The sequence below is a fragment of the Chanodichthys erythropterus genome, chromosome 17, assembly GCF_024489055.1.
Source record: "Chanodichthys erythropterus isolate Z2021 chromosome 17, ASM2448905v1, whole genome shotgun sequence".
In the NCBI taxonomy this organism is placed as follows: domain Eukaryota; kingdom Metazoa; phylum Chordata; class Actinopteri; order Cypriniformes; family Xenocyprididae; genus Chanodichthys; species Chanodichthys erythropterus.
This window is the reverse complement of record NC_090237.1, coordinates 12,458,403-12,486,304: the sequence shown is the minus strand read 5'-3', so window position 1 is coordinate 12,486,304 and position 27,902 is coordinate 12,458,403. Positions and strand designations below refer to the sequence as shown.

General features: G+C 44.7%; 2 protein-coding genes across 4 annotated transcripts; both read left to right on the top strand.

Annotated features, from left to right (window-relative positions):
• The first annotated feature begins 156 nt into the window (after window positions 1–156).
• On the top strand, window positions 157–9,594 carry LOC137005272 (E3 ubiquitin-protein ligase TRIM39-like). 2 transcript variants are annotated; one of them, XM_067366103.1, is made up of 7 exons: window positions 157–2,404; window positions 2,595–3,148; window positions 3,229–3,324; window positions 3,598–3,831; window positions 3,913–4,054; window positions 4,697–4,723; window positions 4,851–5,386. In XM_067366103.1, the coding sequence occupies exons 1-7, from the start codon at window positions 2,341–2,343 to the stop codon at window positions 5,384–5,386; spliced, it is 1,653 nt and encodes a 550-aa protein (XP_067222204.1). In that variant the 5' UTR covers window positions 157–2,340. The 2 variants fall into 2 exon arrangements, with proteins under 2 accessions (XP_067222204.1, XP_067222203.1); XM_067366102.1 differs by lacking the exon at window positions 157–2,404 and having other exon boundaries at window positions 2,420–3,148; window positions 4,851–9,594.
• A 1,620-nt stretch (window positions 9,595–11,214) lies between these two features.
• On the top strand, window positions 11,215–15,416 carry LOC137004436 (E3 ubiquitin-protein ligase TRIM39-like). 2 transcript variants are annotated; one of them, XM_067364745.1, is made up of 9 exons: window positions 11,215–11,378; window positions 11,462–11,508; window positions 11,851–11,936; window positions 12,127–12,680; window positions 12,764–12,859; window positions 13,148–13,381; window positions 13,463–13,604; window positions 14,104–14,130; window positions 14,269–15,416. In XM_067364745.1, the coding sequence occupies exons 3-9, from the start codon at window positions 11,873–11,875 to the stop codon at window positions 14,808–14,810; spliced, it is 1,659 nt and encodes a 552-aa protein (XP_067220846.1). In that variant the 5' UTR covers window positions 11,215–11,378; window positions 11,462–11,508; window positions 11,851–11,872; the 3' UTR covers window positions 14,811–15,416. The 2 variants fall into 2 exon arrangements, with proteins under 2 accessions (XP_067220846.1, XP_067220845.1); XM_067364744.1 differs by having other exon boundaries at window positions 11,215–11,508.
• The last annotated feature ends 12,486 nt before the right edge of the window (window positions 15,417–27,902 follow it).

Here is a 27,902-nt window from a genome sequence, read left to right as displayed (position 1 = left end):
CTAGTTGTTTTGTCTCAATTCTGCTTGTGTAAGATTGTTGTGTGTTATATATATGTCATATATCATACGTCATAACCTCGTTGCTGAGGTTTAGCAGAGGGAAAGATTTTGATGTAAGGTTGTGTAACTATGTGGATTAAGCAACCAGTGAGTTGCGTAAAATGATTTGTTTGATCAATAATAATGACTAAATCTGTTGACATGTTGAAGATTAATCCACCAGGTGTCACTAAATAGTAGCCTGAATTAATACAGATTAGAGAAGATCATCTTGTTTCTCTAATCTGAATCTACATTATAACCAGAGCTGGGTAGATTACTTATGAATTGTAATCAGTTACTGATTACAAATTAGATGACAAAATTTGTATCAGTAATCAGTATTTAATCAGTAGATTACACATTTTTGGTAACGTAATCTGACTATTTTTTGGATTACATTTAGATTACTTTTGTGCTAACCCTTATTTGATGTCACATATATTGTAGGATAATCTTACTATTTTGACAGATACAAAAAAAAAAAAAATCACCAACAAGAGCCTCAACAGATTCTTTTTAAAGTGCAATGTATGAACCGTTACTTCAAAATACTAATACTGTACCATTATGTTTGCTGATAGTAACACTGAATAAAACAAAATCACATCTTATGATTTTAAAACATTAAGTAAATTTAGAAAACAGCAACATTACAAAAACATATATTGAAAAACAATAGCACTGCTACATCAAATGTTTCATCTATATTTCATATATATTTCCCCCTCACCACCGGAAAAACTTGAAGAATCACGAACGTATATAAGCAGCAGGTTTGTTATGAAAATAATATAAATGTTAAAAAAATGAAAAATTCGAGAATCAATGAATTATGAACATCTTACTGCCATTTTGTAAATAATATGTAATCCATTAAAAAGTAACAGTTTTTTTACAGTAAGTATTTTAAAAAGTAGTTTACTCTATTTACACAGTACTTGATTTTTGGTATCTGATTAAGTAATCCAGATTACATGTAATCCGTTATATCCAGCTCTGCACTAACACTTTCTTTGACACTGGATTTACTATAATTTCCAGTCTCATGGGAATAAACAATCAGAGCAGTAAAAACACAACATGTTAATATAAGCCTACAGATGTCTGTTCCATTCTGTTAGCTATAATAAAAACATGTAGTTTTATATATGGTCAGTTATGCAAGAGATAATGAAAATGCAGCACTGGTAAAATAGGACCATTATCAGCTGGCTTTTTTCCTGGCGAGCCTACTGCTTTTGAATTACACTAAAAAAAAAAAAAAAAGATTTTTTGATGCTGTTCAGTTTATTTAAACAATTTATTTTGATTAAACACCATTGTATCAGGTTTCTGGTTTAAAGGTGATAGAGAATGAGTTTTTGAAATGAGCGCATGCGTAAGAACAACCCCCCTCCTTCACAGCTCATTTCGAGGGGACGCCTCCCAAAACTCGTGCACGAGTATTGGAACATGAGTGTTTACCACCGGCATTCGCTGTGTCGTGTTAGTGGATTCATTATGTCGGACTCACCGCAGGTACCTCATAATCTGCAGTTGCTACTCCTGTCTCCTGACACAAACATTGCATTTAAAAGTTTCTGTTAATTAATAGTTTTAGGGTTACCATTATGGTGAATTGTTGCACTTGTGCTTGGGTTGAGGACCTGCTAACAAATTTTAATAAGACTTTAATTTCTTAACTTTAATAAGAAATTAATCACTGTGGTAGTGTTCTGGGTTGCATTTCCCTAAAGCATTGTAAGCCTATGTTGACTGTAGGATGAAGTATCAGTATTCTGAAGCGTTACCCTGACATTCAATAAGTGAAAAGATGGGAGGGGCTATGACATCACTGCAGGTGAGTGAGAGCTCTAGTGAAAGTGAAACTAAACTGATCAACGTCAGTCTGAAAACTGAACTATTTTTCTCTTAAACGACAGAAAATTTATTCAGATAATCTAAAATAACAACTGATATTCACTAATAAGTAAGTGATAGTAATACTCGGTCTAAGGTTTTAATGAATGGCTTTTTAATGTTAGTGGTCTGCTTCAGTAACATATTGGACAAAACCAGGATTTATGCATTAGTCAAGTACAAAACTCAGTTGCTCAATTTTTGACGAGTTTGCTTCATTAACATATCAGAATTGTATTGAGAGTGTCATTTGATTGGTTTTAAAGAAAAGTGTGTTGTTAAGACTTAAGAACCAGGAAGTACACAAGAGTTAAACTTTTTTTTTTTTTAAACTGTTGTCTAACTTTGCCAATTTCGTGTTATGTGTGGTGATTTTGTCTTAAAGAGGAGAAAAGAGCAATGGCACAATCATCAATAAAACAAAACGAGGCCAGGAGGAAGAGTATGGATAATCCTCAAACAAGTCAGAAACTAAAAGAAAGAACTCACATCAAATTATTTGGCTTTATTGTAATGTATTATTATTATTCTGGCATATAATAGCCTACTAATTGCTAGCCTAATTGTTGATTCGTTTTTGCTTTAGTCATTTTCATGTGTAAATCAGTTCTAAATGAAGGTGATTAATTGTGTTTCTTCATCTTCGTCTTCAGCTCTGTCGTCCTCCAGTGGTCCTCTGTCAGAGGAGCTCCAGTGCTCGATCTGTCTGGATGTGTTCACTGATCCAGTCAGCACTCCATGTGGACACAACTTCTGTAAGAGCTGCCTGAACCAGTGCTGGAACAACAGTCAGATCTACTCATGTCCATTATGTAAAGAAACATTCAGAAGAAGACCCGACCTCAAGATCAACACAACACTTAGAGAGGTTGTACTGCTCTGTAGGGAAAAATCTGTCCAGAGTAAATCTGAGGTTCTCTGTGACATCTGTGATGATATAAAGATGAAAGCCCTGAAGATGTGTCTGGAGTGTCAGATCTCATACTGTCAAACTCACCTGGAGCCTCATCAGAGAGTCCCAAAGTTAAAGAAACACAAACTGATCAATCCTGTGGAGAATCTTGAGGACTATATCTGTCAGAAACATGAGAAACCTCTGGAGCTGTTCTGTAGAGATGATCAGACATGTGTGTGTTTGCTCTGCGCTGTGACAGACCACAGGAATCACAATACTGTTTCTGTGGAGGAGGAGAGTCGAGAGAGGAAGGTAACAACAACAACAACATGTTCAGACATTCATCTTAGATGTTGTTGAATCTGTTCATTGACTGTTTGTTCTGTCTGTAGTCTCGGCTGATGAATATGCAGACAGACGTGCAGCAGATGATCCAGGACAGAATGAAGAGGATTCAAGACCTCAAATGCTCAGTAAAACTCAGAAAAGTGAGTACTAAATGTGAGATTACTGGGATGTTTTTTATTAATTTTTTTATGTAAAAATATTAGAGAAGAAAATTATTCAAGTTTTTTTAATTTTGATTTCCATTTAATTTCATTGCTGTCTATGAGAAACAATTGAAATATCAAAGAGATTGAGAGTGGATATTTGTCAAATATAATTAAAGAAGTTAAATATTCTGTGTATTATGATGTTTAAATTTGCTCTCTAAAATAGGTGCAGAAGTAACCAAAATAATTTATTAAATGATTTATCAGGAAGCGTCAGAGAAAGAGAAAGGAGAGAGTATTGAGCTCTTCACCGATCTGATCCGCTCCATTGAGAGATGTCAGTCTGAGCTGCTGGAGAAGATGGAGCAGAAGCAGAAAGCAGCAGAGAAGCAGGCTGAAGAGCTCATTAAAGAGCTGCAGCAGGAGATCACTGAGCTGATGAAGAGAGTCACTGATCTGGATGAGCTCTCACACACTGAGGATCACCTGCACCTCCTCCAGGTCAGTGGAGCTCCTTCTGTCTGCTCACATCACAGCACAACACTCCCCATGCTGAGGGATTTCTGCTCTCTCCTGCTGTAGATTTACCCGTCCCTGAGCAGACCTGCACACACCAGCAGCTGCTCTGAGATCAGTCTTAGTGACACTCATGAGAGTGTGGAGACTATGAGGAAAGCTTTGATTCAACTAAAGGAGACTCTAAATGAGAAACTCAACAAAACTGGTAAGAGAATGTCAGACTTTATTTTGACAGCAATGATCTTAGTCAAAGTTGGGAAAAAGGCACATGCATTGCATATGAAAGAATCATAAATCAAACATACAGTGTAATCCACAATGTCAAAAAAATCCATTATCAGTTCAGTCACATTAAGAATGAACATACTTAGTAATTTTATACTTAGTTCTTCACATTTGTGTTTTATCTAATTTGCTTTTCTCAAAAATTATTAAAAATAGAAATCATGCAAACTAGCAAAACACTTGGCAAAATGTTATCAATCAAGTCACCTGACACTGTTTCTCCTCTCAGTTATATATTTAGAGAATCTACAAAAATGCACCATGTATAAATGTATCATTCAACTTTTCCCCATGGTCTAGAGTTACAAAAGGAAACAAATATTGTAATGCATAGCAATATCGAATCGCAATACTTCACAATAATCACAATATATCGTATTGGCATGCAAGTATCATGATAGCATTTAATCTGGAAATAGGTGTATCGTCCCAGCCCTAGTGATTTATAGGCAGCAGTAAGGAAAACCAGAGGAGACACAAACATCCATCAGAGCACATAATCTGAACATACAAACTGTTTAAAGTTCTCTCATAATCTTTTATTGTCATTATTTCTCCACAGAGCTGAAGAAGATGCAGCGATATGCAGGTAAAGTCTTTTGTGTGTTTGATCACATTGTCACACAATAAGAGTTTAAAATCATATACCAAAGTCTACTCAATACATATTATAAATTTGTGGTATTGAGAAGTTCAGATCTTTATCTCTCTCCCAGTGGATGTGACTCTGGATCCTGATACAGCTTATCCAAAACTCATCCTGTCTGATGATGGGAAACAAGTGAGATATGGAGACATTAAGCTTGAACTCCCAGAAAACCCAAAGAGGTTTGACACTACTTGTTGTGTCCTGGCAAAAGAGGGATTCAGCTCAGGAAGATTTTATTTTGAGGTGCAGGTAAAGGGAAAGACTAAGTGGGATTTAGGAGTGGCCAAGGAATCCATTAACAGGAAGGGAAAGATCACAGAAAATCCTGAGCATGGATACTGGACTGTAATTCTGAGGAATGGGAATCAGTACAAGGTTCGTGAATCTCCTCCTGTCTCTCTGTCTCTGGGAGTGAATCCTCAGGTAGTTGGTGTGTTTGTGGATTATGAGGAGGGTCTGGTGTCCTTTTATGATGTGGAGTCCAGATCTCATATTTATTCTTTCACTGGTCAGTCTTTCACTGAGAAACTCTACCCATACTTCAGCCCTTGTAATAAAGAAGGTAAAAACATAGCACCACTGATCATCTCACATGTCAGATAAAATGCATTTACACCCAAATATTAATAAGAATATGAAAATAACTTTTTAGTGCTATGAGTTCATTGTTTTTCTGAAGGGTCAGAAATGTTTGCTCAAGACATTTTCTTTCTGCTGCTGTAGCTGTGAAAGTGAAATTACATGTAAAATGTTGTATCTCAACAAACATCTGTGTTCATTTCTATAATTGAAGATGAAGCTATGTATGCACTGCTGAAAACACACACAGATACGTGATAGAAACATAAGAGATTTTACTGAACAGGTGATTATACTGCTTCTGTATATCAAGCTGGAGTAAATTTGATCAGAATCCCAGGTTTAAATGTGAGACTCAGTTTGAGTATTGAATTGTATAAGAGGCTTTATATGTTTGATGTTTCACATGCTCTCATAAGAAATGGGTACATGAACTGAAGGGAAACTAAGGGATCAAGTTGTTTTAGATTTACATTAGGATTTTATCTTATTTAACTGTTTTGAGTAAAAAAAAAAAGTGCTTTATTTTGTGGTTTTGTTACACAAGTATTGTTTGCAGTAATCTCTAATTACTTCCTCAATCGTTTTGACACATTTCTCCAAATGAATGTTGCTCTCAAATCAGTTAACACAGCAAACTAAACACACTCTTATGCTTGCAAAACAGTTCACTATTCACTGCATAATGAAGCACTGCATTTTTTCCTATTAAAGGTGTTCTAAAAGATGTTTTGTGTTATATACTTTTGCAGTATTACTTGAAACTGTCTTTGCTAACTGATAAAAGACTATATATTAGGTGCACTGAAAGGAATATAATTAATATACATCATCTGTGCACGAGGTAGGGCCTTAAAAACATCAGCCAATGATCGTGTAAACGATTGGCCCTCTGGCTTGTCAATCACTGCCGTGACGTTTCTTGTGAGAGACGAGCGCGGCTGCGCGCTCCAGTAACTTTCCACACTCCACAGGCGCCGCATGCAATGTTTGTGTCAGGAGACAGGAGTAACAACTGCAGATTATGAGTTACCTGCGGTGAGTCCGACATAATGAATCCACTAACACGACACAGCGAATGCCAGTGGTAAACACTCGTGTTCCAATACTCGTGCTCCAATACTCGTGCACGAGTTTTGGGAGGCGTTCCCTCAAAATGAGCTGTGAAGGAGGAGGGTTGTTCTTACGCATGCGCTTGTTTCAAAAACTCAGTCTTTGGTTTCTCAGTTGTCGAAAACATCCTCTATAACACCTTTAATGCATTGTTCAAAAATAAATACAACAAAACTAAAAGTGTGTTCTCTGTTGATTTGATAACTTCAGCTGTAGATAAATACATGAATGAAAATACTTTTTTCGTGTTCTTTAATGATGTTCTTTAATGACAAGTTTAGTTGTATAACGATGAGTTTTTTTGCCTAAAAAAAAAAGAGTAAATAAATGTACTGCAATCACTGAATCAATGAATTTTGTAGATCTTGCCTCTCATTTACATCTAGCCAAAGAATTTAATAGCATATATTTTCACGAGTCATGCATCATGGGAAAAAACCCGTAAATGCTGGATCCATCCTTCTCCACAGGCCTCTTCCATCACTTGAAGAAGACTAAGGGTTGTCATCATATTATATACTTTCCATCTCCAAGAGGAGAATAGCCTATGCTGGAAGGAACACCATCCTGAAATGTGGGATGCTCAAGTCAGTGCTGAATGGTGAAAGTGTCCCATAACTACACAATTTTGCTCAATTTGCTCCTGATCACCCTGCAGAAAGTGGATTTCATTGAGGGAGTTAAAACAATTTAGGAGCCTTTCTGTGTTGTGCGACCCCTAGACAGTGTTGTGTGCCACAACACCAGTGGATTGGAGCACTTCTTGTCCAGGCACATTGACTGTGGCACAATGTTTATATTGGGCTGAACTCTCCGTCCAGCTTCCCTCAAGAAAAGATCATAATTTATGACATGGTAAATTAGCTGGCTCTGATTTCATTTGAAACCCATTTGTATCCTATCATTCTACCTCTTCTCCCTCGTCTCACACCTTGCTCACCCCTTCCTCTCTATCCATAATTTCTTCTCTTGCTCTTTCCACTAATACCATTGCCTTCCACTCTACCCCTCTCTTCTCCCTCTACTCCTCCATCTTCTTCTCTTCCTACATCCTCAATCTCTTCTTACTCCATCTCCTCTTCTTATGCCATCGATTCCTTTCTACCTCTTCCACTGTTCCTCTCCCTCTCAATATTCCTCTATCCTCTCCAAAACCTCTCACTCTTAAACCTCTTCCTTTTCCCATTCTTCTTCTTTTTTGTTTTTCTTTTTCCCTTTTATAGTTTTTGTAATTGAGATAGCTCTGTAAACAGCTGTGTTGTGTGTATTACTTACTCAGCAGATATTTATTTGGGGCAAATTGAGAACATTCCAAGTGCAACTGAGAAATAACAAATAACTGACAAATAACAGAGTTTTGTTTGTTGTGTTTGGAAAAATGGTGCACAAATAATTGTGATTTTTGTAAAAAGAGCTGAAATGGTTTTCGTCTGATATATTAAAGTTAGTTGGATGTATGAACTACTGTGAAAGCATTTGGGAATTTTGTACACAATGTTTTGAGAAAATGATGCATGTGATTTGTAATTTGCATGAAATGAAGGAAAATTTGCAGGACAATTAAAAAGAGTTCAGATTACTGTGTTAACAGTTTTGAGAACAATGACCTGAGTTTGGAGAAATGTGTCGAATCGATTGAGAAAACCTGTAAATTAAGACTCTAGCTTTCTGGCACACTCTCATATTTGAGGGTGCTAAGACTGAACATCCATCATCCTCTATTGAGACCTCACATCAGGCTAGAGCTCATCGTTTTTGTTTTATTAGCTCTATTTAGGTTTCCTGAGCACAGATAGATAATGCACCGTATTGTATTAGTAACGGTCCATAAAACGGTCCCGTACGGTTTACACGCTGTTAATACGACAGAATCTGTTCATTCCTGTTGTCTTCTTCTAGCTCCACATACGCGCACCCCTTCACACCGAGGCGAGGAGAGACATCCGTGCCTTCCAAAAGGGAAAAAAGGGTCAAGGATCACATTCCCTCAAAGAGACCTTTAAAATGGTGATCTGAGTAGCATTAGGACAGTGTTTTAAAGTTGTAGTTTGGTATTGCGAACTGAAATCATGAAATCAGTAGAGAACTGTGTGGTGTGAGAACAGATATATCCATCCCTGTGTTCAACTCTGGTGTGTTTCGTTTGGTTTTTTGAGCTCCCCTTTTACAACTTGGTGGATATCGAAAAGAAAGAAGAAATTAAATTAAGCCCTAACATGATGATGGAAAAATACGAGATGGGAGGAAAAATTAGATTTCAATGTTGTATCGCAATAGAGTTGTGTTCCCACAAGAAATGTTGCTCACAAATTTTTTGCATTATCTTGCACGAGTATCGTGTTCCCCTGAGAAGCTTTGCAAAGGGGACCCAACATTTTTTGAGGGGACGCAAAGTTTTAATATATATTTTTTCCTATCACCATGTTCCTCTAGGGGCTCTGAAAAAGTTTTCATAAGACCAAAATGGAGATGCATGAAAAATGTGAAGTAAATTGTATTTGGTTCAAGAGGCCTGTCCACCTCCGTCAAAGCAATGTAGACCACATAGCCTTGTAGACCACCACTGTCTGCCAGCAGCACAGCTCTCAACAGGGCTCAGCTGAACCTCCGCTCAGCCGGACACAGGGACATGCAGTCTTGTAGTCATCTACAAACCATGGTTACCTCAACTTCTCCACAAACTACCAGTCAGCAACTACAACAGAGAAAATGATTGCATTAGGGTCCTGTAGACTCCGTATGAACATGCTTTGAGAGTGTGTGTGTGTGTGTTCTTTAATACTAATATAATGTGTGTGTGTTTGTGTGGATGCTGTGTGACTGAGATATGATATATACTGTATATCCCTTATGTTGTTATGTCTTAATACCCTCATATTGTTTCACTTGTTGCACTGCTTCGGCTGTTATGTTAAGTTGCGACACTGGGTATTTAATTTCCGTTTTTTGGAGTGTCATCATCACCTCCAGTAATGGTTTATCCACCATTTAGATTCGGTTGTCTAGTCTTACCAGCTCAGCCAGCCTCTAAACTGCCTCTCACTTTCGTTAATGGAAAAAACAAGACCGCTCAATAACATTTTGGAGAATATCTTTGTATGATATAGACTAAAACTGTGTGTGGGTTTGTTTAATTTTTCAGTTTTTAAAATAAATATTTCACTCATATTGCTAGTTGTTTTGTCTCAATTCTGCTTGTGTAATTTTTTTGTGTGTCATGTCATAACCTCGTTGCTGAGGTTTTGCAGAGGGAAAAATTTTGATGCAAGGTTGTGCAATTATTTAGATTAAGCAACATAAAATGATTTGTTTGATCAATAATAATGACTGAATCTGTTGACATGTTGAAGATTAATCCAGCAGGTGTCACTAAAGAGTAGTTAATACAGGTAAGAGAAGATCATCTTGTTTCTCTAATCTGAATCTACATTATAACACTTTCTTTAACACCTGTTTTACTATCATTTCCAGTCTCATGTGGGAATAAACTATCAGAGCAGTAAAAACACATGTTAATATGTAGAAAATGTAGTTATAAATGCAGCTGTCTGTTCCATTTCTATAATAAAAACACATGTAGTTTTATATATGATTAGTTATGTATGCGATTAAAATGCAGCACTGCTCGAATAGGTCAAATGAACATTGACAGCTGGACAGAAATCCAATCGTTTTTTCTGTATTCACCTTTTTCCTGACATGCCTTCTGCATTTAGAATTATGGGAGGCACTTCCGGTTTGAGGTAATTTGTTAATACTTTTACACTATTATGTTATCTTTCAATGTTTGATGGTTGAAGGGCAACTAGAATAATGTCACTCCATTACATCGTAATGACATTCGTAGAGCGAGTCTGTCCCTGATTGTTTACAGTTTAACTGAAGTTATTCCCAAAGCATCATGGGGAGTAGGAAAAAGGTATCCACCTTTAATACTTTGCCTTAATTGAGATCTCATTCAGACAGCAGCAGAAGTCACTGTTCTTGCAGTAGGAAATTGCTGACTGGCTCCATCATCTACAGTATATAAAAACATTTCAGTCCAGCTTCACTCAGTCATTCTGAACTCCAGCATCTCCACTGCTCACAGATCATCTTGCTCTGATACACAAACACACGATCACTCCATGAAGAAGTGTGTTTCTATGGAATGAGGGATGGCCATCACAAATCTCCAAGTCATCAAGTACACATTGAGGCTGCAGTTTGGGTCAGGGGACAATGTTGTGTCTGGATGGTACACCTTGTTTGGTTTTTGCCTCTATTATGGTTAGAGTTTTACTAAATAATACAGCATAACCGAGTAAGCATAACTGCTCTTAGCAAGTTTACATTGCTGATGAATCGGACCACCACACAGGTTGCTTTGTACTGTACATTTGTTATAGCCTTGTGCTTCTGAAAAAAAAGGTGCATGACAAATTATGTAAATAGATGTTATGCCCACAAAATAACCTTTTTATTGAATTTGAGGAATTATGTCTTAAATATTGAAGATGTTTTATACAGCACAATCTGATATTTAGTAGGCCTACAAATGCTGCGTTCACGTCACCTCGTATTTACCGGAATCTTGAGATAACAACACGTGACGCTATATTCGGAGCTGTTCATGTCCTTTTTGGTCCTTGGACTGGGAATTATGCGTTTCCATGGCAGCACTATCAACGCCTAAATGAATCTACAGCGGTCAGGTGGTACAGCGGCCACGTGGTACATGTGGGAGCTTTCAGGAAACTCCCACCTTACAATCTGTAATTACGAGCTCTAGGACGTGAACGCTTTTTACAAGCTAGAATGTCGTAACTACAGGAATTACGAGGCCACGTGAACGCACCTAAAGCTAAGTAAATTCTGTTATGTTTTATGAGAAAAGATGGGAGGAGCTATGACATCACTGCTGGTGAGTGAGAGCTTTTGAGAAAGTGAAACTTAAACTGATCAATGACAGTCTGAAAACTGAACTGTTTTTCTCTTAAACGACAGAAAATTCTTTAAGATAATCTGAGACCACAGCTGATACTCACAAATAAGTAAGTGATAGTAATAGCCTATGACATTTTATACTAATGTACGAATGTATTTTTAATGTTAGTAGTCTGCTACAGTAGGCTAACTGGAATATATTAAGCTAATATATTAAGCAAAACCAGATTTTATGCATCAAGTACACAACTAGTTTGCTGAATTCTGATGAGTTTGCTTTATTGAAATGAGAACTACATGAAATTCTGACTAAGAAACACAGAAGTGAAATACGAAGTCGAACATTATGATTACAATAAAAAAAGATACAAGTTAAAGTTGCTATTACAGCTGTCGTGTAGGATAAATCTTTGTGCTGAATTTGTGTTATGTGTGATGTTGTCCTATAGGATTAAAGAGGAGAAAAGAGCAATGGCAGAATCATCACCAAAACAAAGCGATGCCAGGAGGAAGAGTCTGAATAAACCTCTAACAAGTCAGTAACTAAAAGAAAGAACTTGCATCAAATTATTTGGCTTTATTGTAATGTATTATTATTATTCTGGCATATAATAGCCTACTAATTGCTAGCTTAATTGTTGATGAGTTTTTGCTTTAGTCATTTTCATGTGTAAATCAGTTCTAAATGAAGGTGATTAATTGTGTTTATTCATCTTCGTCTTCAGCTCTGTCGTCCTCCAGTGGTCCTCTGTCAGAGGAGCTCCAGTGCTCGATCTGTCTGGATGTGTTCACTGATCCAGTCAGCACTCCATGTGGACACAACTTCTGTAAGAGCTGCCTGAACGAGTGCTGGGACAACAGTCAGATCTACTCATGTCCATTATGTAAAGAAACTTTCAGAAGAAGACCCGACCTCAAGATCAACACAACACTTAGAGAGGTTGTGCTGCTCTGTAGGGAAAAATCTGTCCAGAGTAAATCTGAGGTTCTCTGTGACATCTGTGATGATATAAAGATGAAAGCCCTGAAGATGTGTCTGGAGTGTCAGATCTCATACTGTCAAACTCACCTGGAGCCTCATCAGAGAGTCCCAAAGTTAAAGAAACACAAACTGATCGATCCTGTGGAGAAACTTGAGGACTATATCTGTCAGAAACATGAGAAACCTCTGGAGCTGTTCTGTAGAGATGATCAGACATGTGTGTGTTTGCTCTGCGCTGTGACAGACCACAGGAATCACAATACTGTTTCTGTGGAGGAGGAGAGTGGAGAGAGGAAGGTAACAACAACAACAACATGTTCAGACATTCATCTTAGATGGTGTTGAATCTGTTGTTCATTGTCTGTTTGTTCTGTCTGTAGTATCAGCTGATGAAGATGCAGACAGATGTGCAGCAGATGATCCAGGACAGAATGAAGAGGATTCAAGACCTCAAACACTCAACAAAACTCAGAAACGTGAGTACTTGTAAATGTGAGATTACTGGGATGTTTTTTATTAATTATTTTTTATGTAAAAATATTAGAGAAGAAAATTATTTTTTTTAATTTAAAGTTTTTTAATTTTGATTTCCATTTAATTTCATTGCTTTCTATGAGAAACAATTGAAATATCAAAGAGATTGAGAGTGGATATTTGTCAAATATAATTAAAGAAGTTAAATATTCTGTGTATTATGATGTTTAAATTTGCTCTCTAAAATAGGTGCAGAAGTAACCAAAATAATTTATTAATTGATTTATCAGGAAGTGTCAGAGAAAGAGAAAGCAGAGAGTATTGAGCTCTTCACCGATCTGATCCGCTCCATTGAGAGATGTCAGTCTGAGCTGCTGGAGAAGATGGAGCAGAAGCAGAAAGCAGCAGAGAAGCAGGCTGAAGAGCTCATTAAAGAGCTGGAGCAGGAGATCACTGAGCTGATGAAGAGAGACACTGATCTGGATGAGCTCTCACACACTGAGGATCACCTGCACCTCCTCCAGGTCAGTGGAGCTCCTTCTGTCTGCTCACATCACAGCACAACACTCCCCATGCTGAGGGATTTCTGCTCTCTCCTGCTGTAGATTTACCCGTCCCTGAGCAGACCTGCACACACCAGCAGCTGCTCTGAGATCAGTCTTAGTGACACTCATGAGAGTGTGGAGACTATGAGGAAAGCTTTGATTCAACTAAAGGAGACTCTAAATGAGAAACTCAGCAAAACTGGTAAGAGAATGTCAGACTTTATTTTGAAAGTAATGATAATTTCATTAATTGTTTAATGTGGGAAAAGGGAAAGTTGTCTTGCACATGAAATAATCTTTAAAGGATTAGTTCACTTCAGGATTAAAATTTCCTGATAATTTCCTCACCCCCATGTCATGCAAGATGTTCATGTCTGCCTTTCTTCAGTCAAAAAGAAATTAAGGTTTTTGAGGAAAACATTCCAGGATTTTTGTCCATATAGTGGACTTCTGTGGGATTCAACAGGTGGAAGGTCCAAATTACACTTTCAGTGCAGCTTCAAAGCTCTACTTGATCCCAGACAAGGAATAAGGGTCGTATCTACCGAAACGAGTGGTGACCCCCAATTGTCCCAGCCCTAGTAGTTTATAGGCAGCAATAAGGAAAACAAGTAGAGACAAACATCCATCAGAGCACATAATCTGAACATACAAACTGTATTAAAGTTCTCTCATTTTTTATTGTCATTATTTCTCCACAGAGCTGAAGAAGATGCAGCGATATGCAGGTAAAGTCTTTTGTGTGTTTGATCACATTGTCACACAATAAGAGTTTAAAATCATATACCAAAGTCTACTCAATACATTCTTTTTGATAAATTTGTCATATTGAGAAGTTGTGATTCAGATCTTTATGTCTCCTTCAGTGGATGTGACTCTGGATCCTGATACAGCTTATCCATATCTAATCCTGTCTGATGATGGAAAACAAGTGACATATGGAGACATTGAGCATAAACTCAAAAACAACCCAAAGAGGTTTGACACTTGTCCCTGTGTCCTGGCAAAAGAGGGATTGAGCTCAGGGAGATTTTATTTTGAGGTTCAGGTAAAGGGAAAGACAGACTGGGATTTAGGAGTGGCCAGAGAATCCATTAACAGGAAAGGTGAAATTACAGCATCTCCTGAGGATGGATACTGGGCTGTAGTTCTGAGGGATGGGAATCTATATTGTGCATTAGAGTGTTTTCCTGTCCCTTTGTCTCTGAGAGTGAAGCCTCAGGTAGTGGGTGTGTTTGTCGATTATGAGGAGGGTCTGGTGTCCTTTTATGATGTGGAGTCCAGATCTCATATTTATTCTTTCACTGGTCAGTCTTTCACTGAGAAACTCTACCCATACTTTAGCCCTTATGATAATAAAAAAGGAGAAAATGCAGCACCACTGATCATCTCACGTCAGATAAAATGAATTTACACCCCAATATTAATAAGAATATGAAAATATCTTTTTAGTGCTATGAATACTTGTTGTCAAACAATGTTTTCCAGCTTTGAAAATCTGCTGTATTTTTTTTTTTCAGCTGTAAAGTGTTCATTGTTTTTCTGAAGGGTCAGAAATGTTTGCTCAAGCCATTTTCTTTCTGCAGCTGTGAAAGTAAAATTACATGTAAAATGTTGGTTCTAAACAAACTGTTATTTCTATAATTGAAGATGAAGGGATCATCCAGTATATACAGGAAGAGAAACAATAGAATATTTAATTTCTGAATAAAGATGTGATAGATGGACAGGAGATGCATGGCATGCACATGGAAGTGCATTTTTGAAGTAAATTCATGCATGCTTTTTGAGACAATATTTCCCACAAATCCTGTGGTGGAGTTTGTCATGATTCTCTTTACACTTTTTTATCTGTAGAAAAATTGATATGAATATGAAACTGCCACCACAGTTTTAAACTGCTTAGTTAATAATGTAGCGATGTACAGTTATTAATCAATTTATGGATGAAATATGAATATCATAATTCAGAAAGCTTTATGACGTTCATATATCGACCCAACGGGGAATTAAACATATATGGTGAATTAACTACAACGAATTATAATCAATCACATATATGATTAGTTCTGGTTGAATAATTATGTGGAAAACTATCAGTTCGTCCACCGAAACGGACAATTATCCACAGATTATCATGACAGAAATGTTATTCTCGGGCCGGGAGACTAACTTTCTATCATAGCCTTCAAATATAGAGCAAGGATATTAGAATCAGAACGTTAAAGTGACTCGGTTGTTGCTAAAATGAGCAAGTGAACAAAAAGCATGGATAAAATGAGTTTAATATACGAAACGGGTAATACACAGGTTATACGGCTAAATGGACACAAGTAAATACAAATACATACAAAGTAGAGGGAAAGGCAGAAACGAAAGAGATGATCAAAGCAGGTCAAATTGCAACAGTTCACCTTTAAGAGCCAGCAAGGAAACTCAGTATTTAAGATCGTAAAGACGTTATACTTGCATAGGTTAGTCAGGGTGCTTGGAGTTTCGGAGCGCTCGGTTTGATAGTTGCTTCTTCTTCCGGAGGTTGTTTCGGCGAAGTTTCAAACGAAGGTTTAACTGTTGTAATATGACTGGAAAATAAAGAAGAGAGTCCGTCTTGACGGCAGGAACTCGTGCAGAAAACTTGTGCCACCAAAAGACGCATGTCATGGTGTTTTAAAGACAACAGACCAGAACGCCTTCTTGATAACGTCCTCCAATGCTAGCGTTGCAATTTGGCGGGTTTCCACATTCCTTTGTCCTGTCTCCCGAATAAATTTATGGTATGTTGAATCAGTGCATTTTCTTCATAGTGTTATTAAACATTGAACGATGCATTTGGCAGAAATGTAACGTACATGAGTGAATAGCTCTGATTCACAGCTTTACGGAGAGATCAAACTCGACAGGTGTCTCTCGTCATATAAAGAAGATACACTTTACACTCTATTACTATCGTTTAACATGAAAACCAACCTACTACAGTCAATTCTACGATTCTACACTAGTAACACATACATGCAGCGAGCACTACAATGGCAGGTACATTCATATTTGCAGGTATAATATTTGTGTATACAGTCTTTGTATGTGTGTGTGTGTCTGTGGGTGCGTGCGTGTATTTTCTCTTTTTATGACCGTTTGGAATTCGGGCCTGTCTTTCGAAACCCGATCCGTGGCGTTCGCATCTCCTTTGAAGTCACAGAGGAGAGGTTTGGGACTTATCGAAATAGTCATAAAAAGAAGGTCTCGTGATCCATTAGTGTCTGCCGGGCCGGAATCGATGTAAGATTTACAAACCAAAGTTCCGTGAATTGAGGCTCAAACACAGTTTATGGTGGGACCTGCTCATCCTTGAGACTGTGCAGACCCTACAATAATAAATCTTAAAATAATGGTTTTATCTAGATGTTAAAAGTTATGTGCAACTGAAAATATTCAATAAAATTTAATCTTCATGATGATCTATAGCACATTCAGTATAGCGGTATATATTTTGATGTGCTTCATAACCATGAGAAAAGATGTGAGGACCTATCCCCGCTAGAAATTTTACGTTCCCAGAACATGCCCAGAATGTCCCCACTGGTGTTAAGGACGTTGCCTAGTAACATTCCCAGTACGTTCACAGCCGGTCACGATGTGGAGTTCTTTTAAGGTTTGGGGGACGTTATTTGGTGGACCTTCACAGAACATTCAAGACGTTCTCTGAACGTTTAGGGAACCATATTTATTTGGAAATGTTCTCAGAACATCCCTGCTGCTACAGTTCAAAAAATTGAATTGAAAATTAGAGCTAAATTGACTAACAAATGTGGCTGTTCAAACAAAAACAATTTTTTCTTAAATGTCTTACAAAAACAAAAAACGCTCTTTACAGGTAATTCCTGGATTAATATTACAAAATCTCTTGCAGTAAGTCATTAGCTGACAACAGTACATGCATGAGCTAATATAACTGCTGTATCACTGCATCAGCAACTAAATAAAGCAACATGTAGCAGAACATCAGTGTTTCTGGATCATCACTGGTATGGAAGATACCTCACATTCCTCCGGGTCTATTCTGCGTGTAGAACACCAGCTAGCAAAGACCGACCACTTCTGGGCGTAGAGACGTCTGGTGGACGGAGCTCTAGCCTGCGAAATGGTATCTAGCACATTCCTGGGGAGGTCAGACGGCTCCCGTCGAGGATCCACAGATGTAGAGCCCAAAGCTCTGGCTGTGGGTGCCAGATTGTTCTGTTCGCCTGAGAGAGGAGGTCCCGTCTCAGGGGGATTGGCCATGGGGCTTTCGTGGAAAGCCGAAACAACTCTGAGGTCCAAATCTGGCTGCTCCAAAGTGGGGCCACCAACAGAACTTTGTGTCCATCCTCTCTGATCCGTCTGACGACCTGAGGGATCAGGGCGATCGGAGGAAAGGCATATAGAAGGGTATTGGGCCAGATGTGGGCCAATGCGTCGTCCTTCTTTGAAAAATAAATGGGGAATTAAAGTTGTCTCCTGAGGCAAAGAGGTCCACCTCTGCTCTCCCGAAGAACTCCCATATGGTTTGAACAGTCTGGGGGTGGAGCATCCACCCGTCCGAGGGGATGTTGTTCCGAGACAGCATGTCTGCTCCCAGATTGCTCTTCCCAGGTATATGAGTCGCCTTGAGCGAACGAACCCTTGGGGAATCCCATTCCAGAAGGCGCTTCGCCAGAGCGCATAAGCGGCTGGACAAAAGACCCCCCTGGCGATTTATATATGAGACCACTGTCATACTGTCCGATTGGACTAAGACGTGGCGACCCGTCAGACGAGAATGGAAGGCTTGGAAGGCTCGTATCACTGCCAATAATTCGAGGCAGTTGGTGTGAAGGTGGCTTTCCTCGTGTGTCCACGAGCCGAAGGCTGGACTGCCTTCGCACAGGGCGCCCCAACCTGAGTTGAATGCGTCTGTCGAGAGAACTGTCCTTCGTGTTTCCGCCTGTAGGGGTACTCCTAGAGTGAACCAAGTAGGGTTCATCCAAGGTTTCAGAGCCATTAAACAGGCCTGATTGACCTTGAGGCAAAGGCTCCCGTGACGCCAAGCATAAGGAGGGACCCAGGGTTTTCAGCCAGTACTGCAGGGGCCGCATGCGAAGCAGGCCGAGCTGGAGAACTGGGGAGGCGGAAGCCATGAGCCCTAGCAACCTCTGGAAGAGCTTCAGAGGGAGGTAGGCCTTGTTCCTGACGGAAGCCGTGAGCTGCTGAATGGCCAGAGTGAGTCTCTGGTGAGACTACGGCCGTCATGCGGACTGAGTCGAACACTGCACCCAGGAACGAGATACGTTGAGTGGGGAGCAGTGAGCTCTTATCTAGGTTGACCCTGAGACCCAGGCACTGTAAGTGGCTGAGGAGCACGGATCTGTGGTGTTCTAGTTCCGACGCGAGCTGGCCAGGATGAGCCAGTCGTCGAGGTAATTCAAAACTCGTATTCCCATCTGCCTCAGAGGGGAAAGAGCCGCATTCATGCACTTCGTGAAAGTGCGGGGGGCCAGGGAGAGCCCGAAGGGGAGGACCGTGTACTGATAAGCCACACCCTTGAATGCGAATCTCAAGAATCGCCTGTGGTGGGGGGCTATCTGGATGTGAAAGTAAGCGTCTTTCAGATCCAGCGAGCAAAACCAATCCTTGTGGCAAATCTGCGTGAGGATCTGCTTCAGCGTCAGGACTTTGAACTTTCGCTTCATAAGGGAAAGGTTCAACAACCTGAGATCCAAAATGAGCCTGAGACCATCGTCTTTCTTTGGTACCAGAAAGTAGCGGCTGTAAAAGCCCGACTCGCTCTCTGGAAAGGGAACTGTTTCTATAGCTTCTATAGCTTTCCTCAGCAGAGTTAAAACCTCGGCTCGGAGGACGTGAACGTCGTCCGCTTGTACCAAGGTCTGGATGACCCCCCCAAATCGCGGAGGTCTTCTGGCGAACTGGAGCGAGTAGCCCTGGATTATAACTTTTAGAATCCAGCTTGACACCCCGGGGATGGCTTTCCAAGCCTCGGCCCGTGTGGCAAAAGGGAGGATTACATCGGGTGACGGCCCGCCCTCACTGCCGGACACCGGAATGGGTGGAAGAGGAAATTTGCTCTTTTGTGAAGTATTTAAAAATTGGGTCGCCGTGAAAACGGCGGTTGGGGAGGGCACAATACTTGTGGGCCCTGTTATAGCAGGTTGTGTTATTCCCGTGCCCAGAAATGAACGAGGCGGAGGGGAATTTGCACGAAGGAGCTTCTGGGGTGGTCCGGCCGTGGCGGAACATGCCCCAGTCCTCTTCCTTTGCAGATCAGGATGACTTAGAAGTCGCCGGGTCCAGCGCAATCCTGGGCCGGGGTCCCTGGTGTCTCGGGAAGGATGAGCGCTTAGAAGGGCGTGAGCGCTGGCGGTGCTCCTTTGGCGGCGCTGCTTGAGAAGCGGAGGGAGCTGGCTTCGCCTGCTGAGCCGGCGCAGGCCTGGGGCGGCTAGAAGCAGACGCAGCGCTTGAGCGTTTAGGAAGGAAGTGTCTCATGGCCTGAGACGACTTCTGTGCAGCTGTGAAACGCTCCGTGAATCCCTCCACTGCTGGCCCAAAGAGTCCTGACGGGGGCATCCAAGAAGGCCGTCTTGTCCTGATCCTTTATCTCCGTCAGGTTAAGCCACAGGTGGCGCTCCAGCACAACGAGGCTGGCCATTGATCTGCCAATGGCCTAGGCCGTGGCTTTCGTGGCCCGCAGGGCTAAATCTGTGGCGCTGCGAAGGTCCCGAAAAGCAGGCGCATCAATGCCGGACCTGTCCAATGAGCGGAGGAGTTTGGCCTGAAATACTTGAAAAATGGCCATGGAGTGTAGTGCTGAAGCGGCTTGACCCGCTGAGGCGTAGGCCCTTCCTGCCAGGGCGGAGGTCATCCAGCAGGTCTTGGACGGGAGGGCTTTCTTCGTCTTCCATCCCACAGCCGCGGGAGGACAGAGGTGAGCGGCCACTGCTCCACAGCTGAGCCGCGCCGCCATTGGTTCAACGACTTGTCTATGAGTGAACCAATGACGGTGCAGTTACACTGCATTATTGAAAAGGCTTCAGTAGCGGGGAAAAAGGGAGACTTTTCCCCCATACGCAGTACGTGTGAAATATCGAAAGGGAACTAATCAATTCTCTTTCCGGCTCAGAATACATTGGTTTAGCGTATGGGTCTGTCACATGATTAAGGAACGACTCAAAACCCGAAAGACTCATGAAATGAACTAATCATTTGAATCAACAGGTGAACTACTACTAGCAGTACAAAACCTATAGAATATTGCACATGCGCGACTGAACGATTCACCCCCCGAGACGACTCGTTCTTCCTGAGTCACATTAAAGATTCGTTCAAAATGAACGAATCGTTCAAGAAAGACACATCACTACTAAAGACAGGTTTACCGTGTGTCTTAATCAGCTCCCTAGTTCAGTAGTCAGGGCACTGATAAGGGAATCAGCCACATTCACTTTTATGATATACTGATTCACGACCTAGGGAGCTAGGGAGCTGATTGAGACGCAGGTTTAGTTTGTAGCATTGATCCGCGGTTTGTAGAAGCAGCAATGGCATCGAGCGATTTTTGCAGGTTGTGCAAAAAAACATGAAAGTGATCGGTATTTACACTCACTTGAGCAATTTGTATGCTAACTAAAGAAGTCATTCAGCATCGTCGAGAGTTTAAAAGGCGACTCTGTTACTGTTCTGGTTCAGTGTAAATGAACGTGGAATATAGCCGCCCTAAACTACGTCATTGTCATGACAACCAAAAAGAATTCCAGTCAGCTCAGGCGGCGCGAGATTCAAGAAGCAGGGAGATGGAACATATAGAGCAAATAATAAAAATATTGTATACCATCAAGGGGCATTGAAGTAAAAGAGTCCTGTACTCACATCGTGAAGCAAACCACCAAAATAACAGCAGAGAATCATTGTGTGTCATTAATCGCCATTTGTAATCTTCTTATGAAGAGACTGTCGGATCAATGCTCTGCTACATTTCTCTCAGATAAGGTAAATGCTTAACACAATCGGCATCACTGTGATTGTGCATTGTTATTTTGGAGTGACGGTCGTGCGAGAGACGGGTAGATCAGATAGAGTTGGAAAGCTGCTTGCCATTACTTCTCTATCGTCATCGTGTTATACCCGCCAATGGCGAGCAAGGTGGATAAGCCAGTCTGTGATTGGTTCCCGCAAAAGTGTAACAGCGCTGTAGAAATTAATTCACGGGTTTCCAGACTGAGTTGCAGAGCGAAATCAAATCGCCGGCAGATCAGGCTGGGTTTACCCAGATTATAATATAGCATGTCTCACTCCACAAATATAATCATACATGAACAAGGATCTGAAAGGATGTGCGCTTGCTTATAAAAAAGTATGCTGTATGAGAAAATTTAGGAATGTGTTTACATGTATGGAAATTTATATTTCAAGCTGAAGAATATGTGTCACATGGTAAATGTTAAATTTCTCAGAATATCCATAAAATGTATGGCGAAGGGCTTTTGCCTGTATATATAGTGAGACGATAGCAGAAAGCAGGAGTGGTCTCCTGAAGAGGCTATCTCCTTGGTTGTACAATAAAGTAATAACACTTCTGTAATTAAAGATCTTTGACAAGTCATTTTTTACATAGAGCATAAACCACAACACATTCTTAAAGTAAAAGAGGTTGTTATTGAAAACCCTTACATTGTTCATATCACTTCACTTGCATCCTAATTATGAAAAAAAAGAAGAAAAAACATTTTACGTGTTTTAAATGTTTTTGTAGTAAAAATAAGTAATAATGTTTTTGTAATAAAAAGTAAACTACCCAATTTCACAAATATTTCAACCTTCCAAATGCAAGTATTTCTTCCCCCAAAATTCATTCACATAAAAGACCAGCAGAGGACAACAAGCAACACAACAATATGAAGCCTATACCAAATACTAAAAAAGTGTAAAGTATTTACATAACATATCAAATAGGCAATGCATTTTTTCTTACAATGTAAGAACACTTTCAGTATAAGCTCCTCTAACTGAATAGTTAACTGAAAGTCCATGGTTCTTCCTGTGCTGGCACTTTAATGTTGAGACGATACCACCTCAAACAAATTTCACATTGAACCTGGAAGGAAAATAGGAAATGCTGTTAGATTTATTTGCACAGTATTGTAATTATTAAATGTAGTTGTGAAAACTGTCACGGTGGCTCACACACGAAGACGAGAGACAGATCCAAGTGCAGGTGTTTTTATTAGGGTAATCCAAAATCGTAGTCCACAAACAAGCATGGGTCAAAAGCCAGGTAATCAGTCCATCAAAAAACAAGAACAAAACACGGGAACAGGAAACAACACAGACCGGGGAATGTGAACTGAAAACTCCAGGATGTGAACAGAAACAGACATGTATTATGTAATCAGTGTCTGTCTATTTATACCCTGACAGCTGGTTGTAATGATGTGATAAAGGGATAATGAGTCCGGCAGTGCGTTATGGGTAATGTAGTGAATGCAATGGGTGGAAATGAGAGTCCGGAATGGAATGCCCTCTAGTGGCTGAAAGGGCACTCTCACTGGTGATCATGACATTACCCCCCCTCAAAGGAGCGGCTACCAGACGCTCCACCAGACAAAACACAAAAAACTCAGGAGGGAGGTGGACCGGAGGAGGATCAGGGGGAGGGATGGTGGGCCAGATCCAGGGCACCCCACTGAAAGCCAGGGTGGTGCTGGAGGAACTGACCATGCTGGTTCCAGCGGGTCTGGAATCCTGGCTGATGGAGTCCTGGCTGATTGCCAGGGTGGTGCCGGAGGAACTGACCAAGCAGATTCCAACGGTTCAGACGGCCTGGGCAGTGGCGGCAGGGCAGAAAGCCTGGGCGGCGGCGGCAGGGCAGAAGGCTTGGATGACGGCGGCAGGACAGAAGATCTGGGCGGTGGCGGCAGGGCAAGGCGCTTCAGTGGCGCCGGCAGGGCAAGGCGCTTCGGTGGCGCCGGCAGGGCAAGGCGCTTGGAGAACCCACGAACAACCACCAGAGTGGTCTCCAGGCCTTGTACGACGGAGGAAGCCCTTTTCCTCCTTCTCCTCAGCTTATGAGGGTGAGGCAGTGGCTCACCCAAAATGGACTCACTAGCTGGAGCGGACTTACTGACCGGAGCGGGCTCTGGAGCAGGCTCACTGGTTAGAGCGGACTCACTGGCTGGAGCGGGCTCTGGAGCGGACTCACTGGCTGGAGCGGGCTCTGGAGCGGACTCACTGGCTGGAGCGGGCTCTGGAGCGGACTCACTGGCTGGAGCGGGCTCTGGAGCGGACTCACTGGCTGGAGCGGGCTCTGGAGCGGACTCACTGGCTGGAGCGGACTCACTGGCTGGAGCGGGCTCTGGAGCGGACTCACTGTCTGGAGCGGGCTCTGGAGCGGACTCACTGTCTGGAGCGGGCTCTGGAGCGGACTCACTGGCTGGAGCGGGCTCTGGAGCGGACCCACTGGCTGGAGCGGGCTCTGGAGCGGACCCACTGGCTGGAGCGGGCTCTGGAGCGGACCCACTGGCTGGAGCGGGCTCTGGAGCGGACCCACTGGCTGGAGCGGGCTCTGGAGCGGACCCACTGACTGAAGCGGACTCACTGGCTGGAGCGGGCTCTGGAGCGGACTCACTGGCTGGAGCTGATTACATAATACATGACAGCTGGTTGTAATGATGGGATAAAGGGATAATGAGTCCGGCAGTGCGTTATGGGTAATGTAGTGAATGCAATGGGTGGAAATGAGAGTCCGGAATGGAGTGCCCTCTAGTGGCTCAAAGGGCACTCTCACTGGTGATCATGACATTACCCCCCCTCAAAGGAGCGGCTACCAGACGCTCCACCAGACAAAACACAAAAAACTCAGGAGGGAGGTGGACCGGAGGAGGATCAGGGGGAGGGATGGCGGGCCAGATCCAGGGCACCCCACTGAAAGCCAGGGTGGTGCTGGAGGAACTGACCAGGCTGGTTCCAGCGGGTCTGGAATCCTGGCTGATGGAGTCCTGGCTGATTGCCAGGGTGGCGCCGGAGGAACTGACCAGGCTGGTTCCAGCGGGTCTGGAGTCCTGGCTGATTGCCAGGGTGGTGCCGGAGGAACTGACCAAGCAGATTCCAACGGTTCAGACGGAAAGCCTGGGCAGCGGCAGCAGGGCAGAAGGCTTGGATAACGGCAGCAGGACAGAAGATCTGGGCGGTGGCGGCAGGGCAAGGCGCTTCAGTGGCGCCGGCAGGGAAAGGCGCTTCGGTGGCGCCGGCAGGGCAAGGCGCTTGGAGAACCCACGAACAACCACCAGAGTGGTCTCCAGGCCTTGTACGACGGAGGAAGCCCTTTTCCTCCTTCTCCTCCGCTTATGAGGGTGAGGCAGTGGCTCACCCAAAATGGACTCACTGGCTGGAGCAGACTTACTGACCGAAGCGGGCTCTGGAGCAGGCTCACTGGTTAGCTTACTGGAGCGGACCCACTGGCTGGAGCGGGCTCTGGAGCGGACCCACTGACTGAAGCGGACTCACTGGCTGGAGCGGGCTGTGGAGCGGACTCACTGGCTGGAGCGGGCTCTGGAGCGGACTCACTGGCTGGAGCGGGCTCTGGAGCGGACTCACTGGCTGGAGCGGGCTCTGGAGCGGACTCACTGGCTGGAGCGGGCTCTGGAGCGGACCCACTGGCTGGAGCGGGCTCTGGAGCGGACTCACTGGCTGGAGCGGGCTCTGGAGCGGACTCACTGGCTGGAGCGGGCTCTGGAGCGGACTCACTGGCTGGAGCGGGCTCTGGAGCGGACTCACTGGCTGGAGCGGGCTCTGAAGCGCACTCACTGGCTGGAGCGGGCTCTGGAGCGCACTCACTGGCTGGAGCGGGCTCTGGAGCGCACTCACTGGCTGGAGCGGGCTCTGGAGCGGACCCACTGGCTGGAGCGGGCTCTGGAGCGGACTCACTGGCTGGAGCGGGCTCTGGAGCGGACTCACTGGCTGAAGCGGGCTCTGGAGCGGACTCACTGGCTGGAGAGGGCTCTGGAGCGGACCCACTGGCTGGACCTGGCTCTGGAGCGGACACACTGGCTGGAGCGGGCTCTGGAGCGGACTCACTGACTGAAGCGGGCTCTGGAGCGGACCCACTGGCTGGAGCGGGCTCTGGAGCGGACCCACTGGCTGGAGCGGGCTCTGGAGTGGACTCACTGACTGAAGCAGACTCACTGGCTGGAGCGGGCTCTGGAGCGGACCCACTGGCTGGAGCGGGCTCTGGAGCGGACCCACTGACTGGAGCGGGCTCTGGAGCGGACTCACTGGCTGGAGCGGGCTCTGGAGCGGACTCACTGGCTGGAGCGGGCTCTGGAGCGGACTCACTGGCTGGAGCGGGTTCTGGAGCGGACCCACTGGCTGGAACGGGCTCTGGAGCGGACCCACTGGCTGGAGCGGGCTCTGGAGCGGACCCACTGGCTGGAGCGGGCTCTGGAGCGGACTCACTGACTGAAGCAGACTCACTGGCTGGAGCAGGCTCTGGAGCGGACCCACTGGCTGGAGCGGGCTCTGGAGTGGACTCACTGACTGAAGCAGACTCACTGGCTGGAGCGGGCTCTGGAGCGGACTCACTGGCTGGAGCGGGCTCTGGAGCGGACTCACTGACTGAAGCGGACTCACTGGCTGGAGCGGGCTCTGGAGCGGACCCACTGGCTGGAGCGGGCTCTGGAGTGGACTCACTGACTGAAGCGGGCTCTGGAGCGGACTCACTGGCTGGAGCGGGCTCTGGAGCGGACTCACTGGCTGGAGCGGGCTCTGGAGCGCACTCACTGGCTGGAGCGGGCTCTGGAGCGCACTCACTGGCTGGAGCGGGCTCTGGAGCGCACTCACTGGCTGGAGCGGGCTCTGGAGCGCACTCACTGGCTGGAGCGGGCTCTGGAGCGGACCCACTGGCTGGAGCGGGCTCTGGAGCGGACTCACTGGCTGGAGCGGGCTCTGGAGCGGACTCACTGGCTGAAGCGGGCTCTGGAGCGGACTCACTGGCTGGAGTGGGCTCTGGAGCGGACCCACTGGCTGGAACAGGCTCTGGAGCGGACTCACTGGCTGGAGCGGGCTCTGGAGCGGACTCACTGGCTGAAGCGGGCTCTGGAGCGGACCCACTGGCTGGAGCGGGCTCTGGAGCGGACCCACTGGCTGGAGCGGGCTCTGGAGTGGACTCACTGACTGAAGCAGACTCACTGGCTGGAGCGGGCTCTGGAGCGGACCCACTGGCTGGAGCGGGCTCTGGAGCGGACCCACTGACTGGAGCGGGCTCTGGAGCGGACTCACTGGCTGGAGCGGGCTCTGGAGCGGACTCACTGGCTGGAGCGGGCTCTGGAGCGGACTCACTGGCTGGAGCGGGCTCTGGAGCGGACTCACTGGCTGGAGTGGGCTCTGGAGCGGACCCACTGGCTGGAACAGGCTCTGGAGCGGACCCACTGGCTGGAGCGGGCTCTGGAGCGGACTCACTGACTGAAGCGGGCTCTGGAGCGGACCCACTGGCTGGAGCGGGCTCTGGAGCGGACCCACTGGCTGGAGCGGGCTCTGGAGTGGACTCACTGACTGAAGCAGACTCACTGGCTGGAGCGGGCTCTGGAGCGGACCCACTGGCTGGAGTGGGCTCTGGAGCGGACCCACTGACTGGAGCGGGCTCTGGAGCGGACTCACTGGCTGGAGCGGGCTCTGGAGCGGACTCACTGGCTGGAGCGGGCTCTGGAGCGGACTCACTGGCTGGAGCGGGCTCTGGAGCGGACCCACTGGCTGGAGCGGGCTCTGGAGCGGACCCACTGGCTGGAGCGGGCTCTGGAGCGGACTCACTGACTGAAGCGGACTCACTGGCTGGAGCGGGCTCTGGAGCGGACCCACTGGCTGGAGCGGGCTCTGGAGTGGACTCACTGACTGAAGCAGACTCACTGGCTGGAGCGGGCTCTGGAGCGGACTCACTGGCTGGAGCGGGCTCTGGAGCGGACTCACTGACTGAAGCGGACTCACTGGCTGGAGCGGGCTCTGGAGCGGACCCACTGGCTGGAGCGGGCTCTGGAGCGGACTCACTGGCTGGAGCGGGCTCTGGAGCGGACTCACTGGCTGGAGCGGGCTCTGGAGCGGACTCACTGGCTGGAGCGGGCTCTGGAGCGGACCCACTGGCTGGAGCGGGCTCTGGAGGGGACTCACTGACTGAAGCGGACTCACTGACTGGAGCGGGCTCTGGAGTGGACTCACTGGTTGGAGCGGGCTCTGGAGTGGACTCACTGGCTGGAGCGGGCTCTTGAGTGGACTCACTGGCTGGAGCGGGCTCTGGAGTGGACTCACTGGCTGGAGCGGGCTCTGGAGTGGACTCACTGGCTGGAGCGGGCTCTGGAGTGGACTCACTGGCTGCAGCGGGCTCTGGAGTGGACTCACTGGCTGGAGCGGGCTCTGGAGTGGACTCACTGGCTGGAGCGGGCTCTGGAGTGGACACACTGGCTGGAGCGGGCTCTGGAGTGGACTCACT